The following is a 12,190-nucleotide window of genomic DNA, read 5'->3' as shown; positions in this document are numbered from 1 at the left end:
AACAAAACAGTAAGAGAAAAATAAAACAGGTTTTTAAAGCAGAAGTTGGATCAGACTAAATATTAGCATGTTCCTCCCTTTTCAGAGGTCAGAACAGAAGTGGGATGGGGAAAGACATGGGAAGGCTTTGTCTTTATTTTCAAATTTTTTTTATTGGTGCATTGTAGCTGTACATCTTAATGGAGTACAGGATGGTTGAGGCATATATGCACACACCACCCAGTTAGCCCTTACCCAATTCCCACCCCATTCCCTCAGACCTCCCTTCTTCTCATGTTTGGCTTAATGATTTGTCTTTGATATGTTTGTTAATGTACATCCTTTACATTAGAGAATTTCCTTCTTCCTCCCTCCCATTCCCCTCAATTACATTGCCTTATACACTGGGTGAATCAGATCAATTTCTTTTATATTTTTAGTTAAAAACCAATGAATCAGTAGTTTAAGAAGGCTGAGAGGTGATACGTTAAATGAGACTTGTGTTCAATTATTCTCTTGGTCTTTGTTACATCACAGCATTTCCTAGTGGTTTAAAAAACCTCATTCAGCTGAATGTTTGGACATATAACATTTCTAGATACTAAATATTTATGTTTTGTATGTTTGTGCTATTGGAAGAGTACAAAGCAGAGTGGAGCTGTTTCCCATGGAGAAGTCAGGGCCACTTCCTACTCCTTCCAGAATGCTGGGGGCCAAACTTGAAATGCAAGCTTAAGATTCCCTCAGGGGATAAAGATAAGGAGCTGAGTTTCCTCTAACCCAGTCTGCAGCAAGGGAGTGGGGTGGGGAGTACTAAATAAAAGAATAAAATGAATGAATAAAAGAGTGACAAGTTAAAAATTTGTGTAACGAAAAGTAAGTTTCCCTTCCACTCTTGTTTCTCAGTTGCAACTTCTTAATGGCACATTGCTGTTCAGTTTTTTGAGAATCCATTCAAAAAATTCTTTATGATAACATATCCACACATATATAGACATTATTAAACATAGGACATCATACATGGCTGTCTATTGAAATAATGGGCTATAAGTAAGAATTCTCATAACTCTTATTCTGATTTAAAATAATGACTGTTTTTCCTTCCTGCTCTTTCAGCTAGTTCACAGTTCCCTCTAAAAACACATTTTTTTTTCCTTGTATCATGTTTGTATTTGTTTTCCAGACATATACCCTTTCTTCTACATCTTCTAAAAATATGCTTTCTCTTAAAGAATGCAGTAAGAAGCCTTTGATGGTTAAGCTGATAAAACTGAACACTTTGGTCTGACTTAATAATTGGTCTAAATAAAGAAGATAATTATGAGGTTATCACTAGGGCTTTAAAAAAAATCTACCTATGCTGGGCGTGGTGGTGCACACTTGTAATCCCCACACATGGGAGGCTGAGACAGGAGGATTGCACAGATTCGAAGCCAGCCTCAGCTACTTAGTGGTACCCCTAGTACCCCTCCCACACAATCTACCTGTTTTTGTCTAGAATTATGACCTTTGTTTCATTAACTCATTTCTTTAAGAAAAATACATTCCATGTTCCTTTTTTGCTCTTTTCCCCCCTCCCAGGTCTGTCATCAGCCTCCTCCTCTCTATATTTATGTTCTCTTACAGATATAGGGCAAAGAAGAGTACCATTGGAAGGGACCTCAGAGACCTCAAACACAGCATTTGTGCCCTTCACTCCTAGTCTAATTTGCTGTTATATTTTGCACTGTTCATCTGGCTTTTGTGGGTTTTGTTTTTCTTTCATAATGTGATCTTGGAATTTCATTTAGTTTTGATAGTATGTGATACTCTGGTAATTCTATATGATATACATATCATATATGCATCTGATATATATATAATATAATATAACATATATAACATCAGCTACATATGTCTGATATATAACATATATATAAGAATCTGTTGAATTCTAAGAGTTCTCAGAAATCCTGTTTTAAAGTGAGTATGAAGGGCTGGGTGTGGCACTCTTAGTACTTGTAAGGCTGAGACGCGAGTATCACAGTTTGGAAACCAGCCTCAGCAACTTAGATCCTCAGTAACTTAGTGAGATCCTGCCTCAAATTAAAAAAAAAAAATGCTGGCAATATGGCTCAGAGGTAGAATGCCCTTGGGTTCAATCCACATAATAAAGGGAACAATTAGTATAAAGAAGACATAGGTTTTGATAGAACATTGGAGTAGAAAATTAGTCTGTGAAGGACAATTTAGTAGCCATGGCTGCAGCAAACTAGATCTTCTTTGCCTCATAACTTCAGATCTTATTTCATGCATTTTCTCATATTTTATGATTTCTAAAGGCAGAAAAGAACTTGATGACAGTGTTTTTTACTTAATAGCTATTGATTACTTTTGACCCAGCCTGTGGCCAAAGGAGGGTTTCTCAATCCTGCCTACACATGAGGATCTCCTCAGTCCTGGGTCATGTTGCCTCACCCCCTTTTGCTGCTTCTTTTACTCCACTCTTGGGATTCTGATTGAGTTGGCCTAAGGGAGAATTTTGAACATTAGCATTTTCAGTGTGGGGAATGGGAGGGGAAAGAGGGAAATTCCCTAATGTCCACGACATACCTTCACAAACATACTAAAGTCAATCACAAAGCAAAACATGAGCATGGGGGAAGGGGAGGGAATTGGAGAAGGGCTAAATGAATGATTTGTGCATGTATGCCTCTATCATCAAGATATATGACTGCAGTGCATTAATAAGAAATAAAAAATTCCATAGTGATTCTAGTATATAATCAGTGTTGAGTGTCATGGAATGGAGTTAATAAACATATTTGAGAGTTACGACCCTAATGAGGACAGGTACAAAGTATATTTCCATATTTATGCCACCCAAAAGAGTAAAAGAACATTTTTATGTGACATAAGTTTTAGAACTTTTCTAATTCTGTGAGTCTGAAGTAGGATAATATACCACTTTGCTTAATGCAGTAGATCTCAAAATATGGTCGTAGGTCCAATAGCATGAGAATCCTCTGGAAAGGTATTAGAAATGTGCATTACCCACCAAGAGCTTCTGCATATATGTCTCTGTCATTCATTATGAACTACATTATGATGTGAGATTATAATGCACCAATAAAAGTATTAATATATAATATATATGTAATATATAATATATATAAAAGAACTGAAAATTACTGGGCCCTTTCCCAAACCTACTGAATCAGAATCTATGGCAGTGCCACCAAGCAACCTATATTTTAGCAAGACCTTTCAGAGATTCTGAGGAACTCTGACGTTTGAGAACCATTATCATTTTATAAGTAAGAGGTAGTATATGAAACTCTTAGCACATTATCTGATTCATGGTAGGAGTCCAATAAGCCTAATACTCTAGAGATAATGTGTTTGACTGCTTAGTTGTCTAAACTTGGCTGGGGGCTAGTCTTGGCAGCTGTTAGCTACTCTTCAAATTTGAATACTATTGTTTATATAGCCAACAAAGGCCAAGTGAACCTTTTCAAAAGTGTGCCAGAATCTCCAAACTCACTGTCTTTGCACTGTACCCTTCTTTCCATTTTTAGATTCTTCTTTCTCCAAACCCATAAGTTAAGACATTTTGATACTATCCCAAAACAATTCATTTTAATGATGGAAACTGTTACAGTACAGCTAAATGTCGAACAGGTGAAATACAAGGGAAAGCTCCTTATCCATAGGTAGTGGAGAATGCTTCTCTGACACATCAAAAACATTAAAGCATTATTGTAGCCAGGCATGGTGGCACACGCTTGTAATCCCTACGCTTGGGAGGCGGAGACAGTAGGATCACGCAGGTTTGAAGCCAGCCACACTGGCTTAAGAGATCCTGTTTCCAAATAAAAATTATAAAAATAGGTCTGGGAGTGTAGCCCGGAGGTGGGTTCCACCCCCAGTACCACCACCAAAAAAAAAAAAAAAAAAAAAAAAAAAAAAATTGTAACAGGGAAAAAAATGGTAATATAAAGGAATTTCTGTTTTCCCAGTAAGACTTATTGTGAAAAATATTTTTAAGTAACTTATCTACCATGAGTCCTACAGCATTTAGATATATATTGATACCTCAGATTTTAGAGATTAGATGGTCTCTTTAAAAAACTATTCTTGTTGGTCAGAGTTGGGATTTCTTGGTCTCCTGAGCCTCATTACTTCCTGCCTGGATTATATTTTCTAAATCAGATGTTTCTCATTTCAGCTTCTCCTCATCTGTTCTGCATATTCTTTAGAACTTTAGAAAATTATAACCCAGTGTTCCTTGCTCAAATATCTTTGCATTCAAAATAAAATTTAATGTCTTTGCTAGATGTGTATATTTAGGAATTTATTATCTTTCTAATTTTTATCACCCACTGATAATATTTTACATTTCTCTTTTTGCTGTAATGACTTGCTTTTTATTCCCTAAGCCCTGAATTTTTATATGTATTTCCATATGTCCTTTACTTTCTGCCTAGAGAGGATTTACTCTCTATGCCATAATGTTTGAGGGTAATTATGTGACCCAGTACTGACACCTTTATGTGTCTACATGGATATAAGATTTCTTTTATGCTATTTTTCCAGAAGTTGGTTTGTAATTTTCATAAATTGTGTCTTGTTTTATCCTTACTTCCATACATGTGTTTTCCTCTTCTATTTGATTAAAATTTTATTGAGGGCAATTTTCATGTCTTATACAACTCAATAACCTCATCCCCCCAAACCAATCACATTCCCTGCTCTTGTTAAATGTACTTGACCCCACCAGGATAGCTTTTATGCCACTTCTAAATATCAAATTTGGTCCTCTTTTCCTCTGAAAGTTAAGGCTATTAATTAAACTGAAGAGAGCTAGGATATGGAATAATTGCTATACAAGGCAAAAATTATCTATTAAAGCCAATTACAAAGGAGTAAAATGCCAGCAAATATATCTTTTTAAGGGGTACTATGAAGGTGCATCATTAACTTCATGTATGTTTTTTTTCTTTCTGCAGGTGACTTTCTCCCACCCCCACCTCCACCTCTAGATGACCCTGGTGTCCTTCCATCTGGCTCCGGAAGCTTCCCTCCTCCACCACCCCTTGATGAAGGTGCTTTCAAAACGCAGGTAGGAACTGTGTGGGAAGTCATGTCTATAAACCATACTAGAAGGAAGCTCATGCAGTCAGTGATTGTTTCTGCAGTAAACATTTATCCAGAACCAATAGAGAGCTTTGCAGCTTACAAGGAGCTAGGGCACTCAAGCTTCTCAGGGCCCTGCTGGTTTACACTTGGAAGCCCTTAGAAAGCCTTTTACCTACTAATTTAGTTTCATAACCCAAAGCAATTTTTTAGGAATGCTGTTTGAGAAGTCCACATTTTTTTGTTATCCTGGGGACACACAGCCAGACCTTTTAATTGCCTTTTTTTCCTATAGCCACAAGCCTTGCATTCTCAATGAGTAAGACGGGTATTTTCAGGCTCTGGTTGGTCATCATGGACCCACGTTGGTCAGCAGCATGTTTCTAGTAAAAGCAGTAGTAAAAATCCTTAGGGTGTTCTCCTCTGGATCAATTCAAGGATGTACATTATGGACACACATATGATGTATAGAAGTATTATGCTCCAGAGGGTGTGGATTCCAAAGTAACTCAGGGCTGGACTCAGCCATGATATATAAAGTAGTTTTGAGATTGTGATAATAGATGACTGGTGACTAGCACCACCATTTAGGCCAACTATGGCATTGATGGTAGTATAGGAAATTAATAAAGTTATACAATTACTGCTTTAGTCTTAGAGGTCGTGATGTTAGTAAAGATAGAGTGAAGAAAAAGCAATAGTCCTTGTGTTTTAGAGAAACATATGAAATAATGGCAGATGCAATGGAATTGTTTCTGCTATTTTCTTTAAAATAATAAAAGTATGCCGGGCATGGTGGCACATGCTTGTAGTCCCCGCGCTTGGAAGGTGGAGACAGGAGGATCGCTCTGGTTCGAAGCCAACCTCGCTGGCTTACGAGACCCTGTTTCCAAATTAAAAAATATATATATATATAAAATAGGTCTGGGAATGTAGCCCGGAGGTAGAAGGGCTTCTAGGAACCCCAGTACCAACCCCCCAAAAAAAATGAAAAAAAAATAATAAAAGTAGGAAACCACTAAATGAACAGGGCTACCTGTGATGAATAACTGTTGGCTGTTAATTCTGTTATACCATCTACCTTGTGTATGTTTAAATTTTCCAATAAGAAGTATAAAGGAAGGAAAGCCATGAGGAAGAACTGTTTAAATGCCCACTATATTGCCCTACTTTATTTCTCTTTAATTTTGAGTTGAGGAAGACAAAGTAATAAGCAATTCATTCATTCTATAAATATTCTGTATTCCTATGTGGACATTATTCAAGTAGTAGAAATAACATAGCTAAAAAGACAGCTTACCATATGGAACTTGCAATTATTGCCTTAGTAGAAGTAAATAAAATATATGCATTATGAAGTGTTCATTAGAATGGAATAAGTGCCAGGAGAAATAGGGATGGGGTATGATATTGCTTTCTCTAATATGGTTAGTAATGTCACACTAAGAGAGTGACACTTAAAGACTTAGAGACAAAGAAGGAATGGGCCAGATAGATTTCTTGGGAAGTATATTTTCATGTAGTTGATGTTAATAGAAGCTTTTAATAGTATTGATCTGCTCAAATTAGTAAGTTCTAATTCAGTTTTTTAAAAAGAGTTTATTGGTGGAATATCATTATACATTCTGATGAAATTCAAAATTATATAGTCATATATGCATACAACATATCTTGGTGTGTTTCTCTTCTAATTCGGTTTTGAGACTAGATCTTCAAAACAGAATTAAAAGAACGGGTGTGATGGTACACCCGTTTAAATCGCAGTACTTGAGAGGCTAAGACAGGAAGATCACTGGTTCTCAGCTAGCCTCAGCTATTTAGGCCCTCAGCAACTTAGTGAGACCCTGTTTAATAAATAGGGCGAGAGGTGTAGCTCAGAAGTAGATGCTTCTGGGTTCAATTCCCAGTACCAGAGGAAAAAAACAGAATAAAAAATTTTATTTTGCAAATATATTGCTCATATATCCTGAATTTTAATTTTTGCTATAATAAAATTAATACATTCAAATATCAGATGTTGGTAGTGACAAGATGTTTATATAAAATTTACACTTACTTTATGCAGCAGAATCCTTGGTAAATAAAATAATATGACAGTATGGTTGACTTTTCTTATTTTTTATAAAAATATATAAAACCCTATAAGTTTGATTTTTTAATATACTTTTGCTCTTATTTTGTTGAGGCTAGTTCTTTACATATTGTTTAATGTACAGAATTTAAAAATAATTCACTTGTTTTCTAGATTGTTATAAAAAGTATTATTCTGTTGTATTTTGTTTTTAGTACTTTGGATTGAACTGAGGAACCTAGGTATATGTTCCACTGAGCTATATCCCCAACTATTTATTTATTTATTTATTTATTTGTTTGTTTGTTTGTTTATTTGTATTTGGGATGGATCCCAGGGGCATTCTACATCCCAGCTACACCCCAGCCCTATTTTTTTAGTCCTTCTATCTTTGAATGTATCACTGAGTTGTGAAGGGCCTCACTAAGTAGCTGAGGCTGTCTGCGAACTGCGATCCTCCTGTCTCTGCCTCCCAAATGCTGGGATTACAAGTGTGCACCCCCATGTCCAGCTTTTCCCCAACCCTTTAAAAATTTTTTTTTGATACAGGTTCTTCTTAAGTTTCTAACCTTTCTAAGTTTCAAAGCCTCAAACTTTGATCCTCCTGCCTTAGCCTCCCAAGCTCTGAGATGACAGGCATTTTCAGTGGTGCCCAACATTCTATTACATTTTAAATGTTTACTTATCTACTAGTTATTTTGCCTAATGACAGAGATTTGTTTGAAAACTAGTTGAACAGCTTATTCTAGTTGGGTTATCCTAAGAAGGTAACACTAAACCCCAATTTCCTCACAAACATTATCTATCTATCTATCTATCTATCTCTCTATATATACATACATACATACATACATACATACATATATACATACCTTTTGATAATTAAATGACACGCAGATCAATTTGAAATTGTTTAACTGCAATGACCATACAGATATTTTGTTATAAACCTTATCATGTATAATTAATATTACTATTAATAATAATATAATTTTTCCAATGAGTTTCATTAAAAAATATCACCCGGCCCATGAACTTGGGATGTCTTTTCACTTATTTATATCCTCTTTCATTGTTTTCATCAATGTTGTGTACTTTTATTTGCAGAGATCTTGTACCTCGTTGTTTAAAATTTATACCTAGATATTTCATTTTATTTATAGCTATTTTAAATGAGATTTCTGTTTTGGATAGTTTGATTTGAAATATAAACACTACTGACGTTTTTTTTGTATGTTCATTTTGTATCCTTCAGTGTTACTGAATTTTTAAATTCTAAGCATGCCTGTGTGTATGTGCATGCACGCAACTGTGTGTGTGTTGCCTTTAGAGTTCTCTCTCTCTCTCTCTCTCTCTCTCTCTCTCTCTCTCTCTCTCATATATATTATATATATTATATAATATATAATATAAATTATATAATATATATATATAATAATCATATTGTTTGCAAACAGGAGCAATTTGATTTTTTCCCCAATTTGGATGCCTTTTAATTCTTTCTCTTGCCTAGTTGCTCTGGCTGGGACTTTCTGTACTGTGCTGAATAGAAGTGTTGAAAGTGGGCATCCTTGTCTTGTTCATGAGGCTTTCATAAAGTCACAAAGAGCCTCTTTCTGTGTGGACTTCGTTCTGACAAATGTACTCAAGCCATGGCTTTGTTTTTGAAGAGGAAGGAAATAAACAAAAAGCCTATTGCCATGTTGGCTTATGTTCTCTATAAAACAGAAGGGAGAAAGATAAAAAATAAAGTACAGTTTGCCAAATGGAAAAGGACAAATCTGGTAGGGAGAGTGTATTATTTTTGAGACTCTTCATATGGAAGATTGTTAGCAAGTTCAGTGCAAATGGGCATACCCTTCATTTGGCAGTAGTGACTTGGGTGTGTTGGTGGCTCTGCCCTACTTGAGCCATACTGATATCACCTTCAGATGTGAGCTCTAAGGCAGCCTAAAGTCATATGATCACCAAAGAAAATTTTGCACTTTTCCTTTCAGCTCTGGTGAAACCTCATATTGCCAAGTCCAAATCATAGCTGGTAAATGTGTGTTTTTCTGTAGAAGACTGTTTATATTTCCAGCCAGATTTTCATATCAGAGCCAAAAGAATGTCTACTAAGTGTGACTGTAAGATATTCAGAGCTGAAAAAGACCTTACAGCTCCTTTAATTCACCTCTGGTGCCAGGCATCTGGATGCAGCCCTTTCAAGTACTTGCTGAATGAATTAATTCCCTTTCTTTGGAAGTGGGGGAACTGAGACACAAGGAGGTGAAAGTTCTATAGTTTCTGACAAAGCTTTTATTGAATTTGTCCTTGATCTTCTTACCACTGTACCATGTACTCTTGGTTTTGTCTTACTCCTCTGTGAAGCTATAAGGCTCTAAGATTCAGAGTAGGGGGTTACATCCTTTTACCTGGAAGAACTAGGTGCTCCTGGAGCTTTGGCTCTCTGAAAATTTTATCTGTGATATAAGCATTTTTTTTTAATTTGCAAAGGGCAAATAATTTTAGTGTCAATGATTTTTGTTTTGTGAATCTCATTTCCAAGGTGAATTTTGGAATACTGAGGGATTCAGTTTGCTTTTTTGTTGGGATCCATTTGACCTTGGTGTCTGTGAGGTTTGGAATGACCTGTTAGCAGTCACTTCATTTACTTGTTCATTAGTATGAATTGAATACTAATGATACTTACTATACTTAATACTAATCTATTTCTCTAAGTAGATACCTATGCTAAAGATCTTATCCTTAAAACTTGGCCTCAGAGGTCCGAGGTCCTGAATCTCAAACCTTTTCTATGCATGACGACAAGATGTTTATGCTTGCTAGTGTAATTCCAGACACTCCTCCTCAGAAAACAACAATTTTTGTCCACAACTGGTTATGCCAAATGTTAAATTTTTCTTCTTCTGATTGAACTGAAATTTGTCCTGTCAAGATTCCCCCATACTGCCTTTCTTTTTTTTCCCCCCTAGAAAATAATGAAGAATCAAAGCAAGGGTCAGACCAGGAAAGGGACAGATGTTGTGGGCCTCAAGGAATTGATCAATAAAGTATGGAAATAAAGTGATTTTTCCCAAGAACGAAGAACAGAGTAGCATAAGTTATGCTCAGGATTAGAGGGGAAAAGGAGGAAAAATAGAAACCACTGAAATAATTTGCTTTAAAATCAGCCTCCTAATAGTTTTAAGCAAACTCAGTCATATTCTTCTGAAAACAACTAGAAGGTCATGTTTGTGTGGTAAATGGTGTCTTATCATATTTTACCTCACCAGTTTTAGGTATTTCTACCATAAAAAGATCCGCAACTGTGGCCACTTGCATTTAGTATCCCATGGAAATAGGCAGTGGGACTGGATTTATATAGTTTGCACCAATATTATCATAGGAGTCATTCTTTCTATTGCCTGGTAGTATCCTGTGGAAGCCAGAGGCTGGGTAGTAAAGGAGATCCAGGTCCCTGAGTGGAGGTAGTGGACGAAGTATCTAGAGCAAAAACATAGTGGTCAAACAAAATCTTCACCTGAGAAGTACTTGTCTTTTCTCTTGAGTGAGAATGCGCGGATGTCTTGACTCCTGAAAACATCTCACAGGGATGACTAGGATACTGATTTTTTCATGGATTTTCACCTTGTTTCTTTTGGGTGAGCAAGACTTGGTTGATTTGTAGATTGTTTGTGTGCCTGGAAACAACAGTAGCAGTATTACAACAGCTTGCTTTGTGATGATCTCCTACTTTTATGGTTCGTGTATGTAGGTCAGTGTGTGTTTACCAAAGCTGGATGAATTCTTCGGCATGTGGCTGGCTCTGGCGAAAATGACTTCCTAGAAGTGAATGTCAAAGTTTTCCTGTTTGCTTTTCACTCTGAATCATCCTCTGGTTAACTGTTCAGATGAGAAGAGAGGGAAAATTTTGTTTCTGAATTTGTCAAAATGTCTTTGACACTAGCAAGTCTAGGATCAATAAGAGGTGTTTCATCTAGATTTTTAATATTTTTTTTCATGGAATTTCTCTTTCTCTTCTTTCTTCTTCCCTGAGCCTTGCCCTTGCTAGGCAAGTGCTCTTCCTTTCAGCTGTATCTCATCCTCTTTTCCTCATTTTTGGACTCTATTTAAAATGATTAAGGCTTTCCTGGAATTGATAGTGGAATATGTGCATACATACATACATACGCCCGACCTTATAAACTCAATTACTTTAAAATAACATGCTGTCTATGATGAAAGATTAATCAATTACTGAACAAAAGTGTCTTAAGGAAGAATTGGTTGAGGTCAATTCAGCCATATGTTGGAATAACCTATGAGGTTATCTTTACATTGCCTCCAATGTACAACCAAATTTAGCTTGAATAGTATTCTTACTTTTTCATTCATTGTGTTATTAAAACTATTTGTTGAGTGTGTTGTAATATTTTAAAATTTACAACACTTTTCTTTAAGAATCATTTCTTAGACTAAATTGTAAAACCATATTAGTAATAGTTAAGCCATAGTTTTTGCTTTTCTATTGTACTGGTTCTTTGTTTGCTATTTTCTTATTTATGATTCCTTATTAATTCTTTTTTCATTTTATTTTACTTTGCCATGGTACTTTATCAAAACATTATGTGATTGTTATATTTCCCAAGCCTTTGAATATATGATAATGACATATATTTTTCTTTATATTTGGATAAAGTTTGGCTACAAATAGGATTGTAGGGTCAAATTTGCCTTGCCTTAATATTCTGCAAAGATTTAAACACTATCATTTAGGACTTCTTAATTTAGTACTTGCTGGTGAGAAATCTAATGCCCATCTGATTCTTTTTCCAATTTAATACGCTTTTTTTTTGGTTTTAGCCTTTAAGCTTGATTTCTTGATTCATCAGTTTTACCCTGCATCTAGTTAGAAGTCAGTTTATAGTCACTCTACTATTCCTAATCAGCATTTAATGATCCTACTTGATCAGAACATCAAGTTTTTATTAGACCAGTGGTTTATTCTCTTCTGATATGTGGAAAAATATCTTAAGCATTCAT

The 12,190-nt window shown here is 35.6% G+C and overlaps 1 protein-coding gene across 3 annotated transcripts in view; it reads left to right on the top strand.

Moving 5' to 3' along the window:
- The window catches only part of LPP (LIM domain containing preferred translocation partner in lipoma), a gene marked incomplete at both ends in the record, with an annotated part of 650,944 nt that overhangs the window by 248,596 nt on the left and 390,158 nt on the right, over positions 1-12,190 (top strand). For all 3 annotated transcript variants that reach the window (XM_080696758.1, XM_080696760.1, XM_080696759.1), the window contains one exon: positions 4,968-5,080. In XM_080696758.1, the coding sequence (XP_080552884.1) occupies positions 4,968-5,080 (113 nt within the window). The remainder of the gene's footprint in view (positions 1-4,967; positions 5,081-12,190) is intronic.

The sequence above is a fragment of the Muscardinus avellanarius genome (genome assembly GCF_963383645.1).
Source record: "Muscardinus avellanarius genome assembly, chromosome: 5".
NCBI classification, from domain to species: Eukaryota; Metazoa; Chordata; class Mammalia; order Rodentia; family Gliridae; genus Muscardinus; species Muscardinus avellanarius.
The sequence above is the reverse complement of the archived record's forward strand: the minus strand, read 5'-3'. Positions and strand labels throughout refer to the sequence as shown.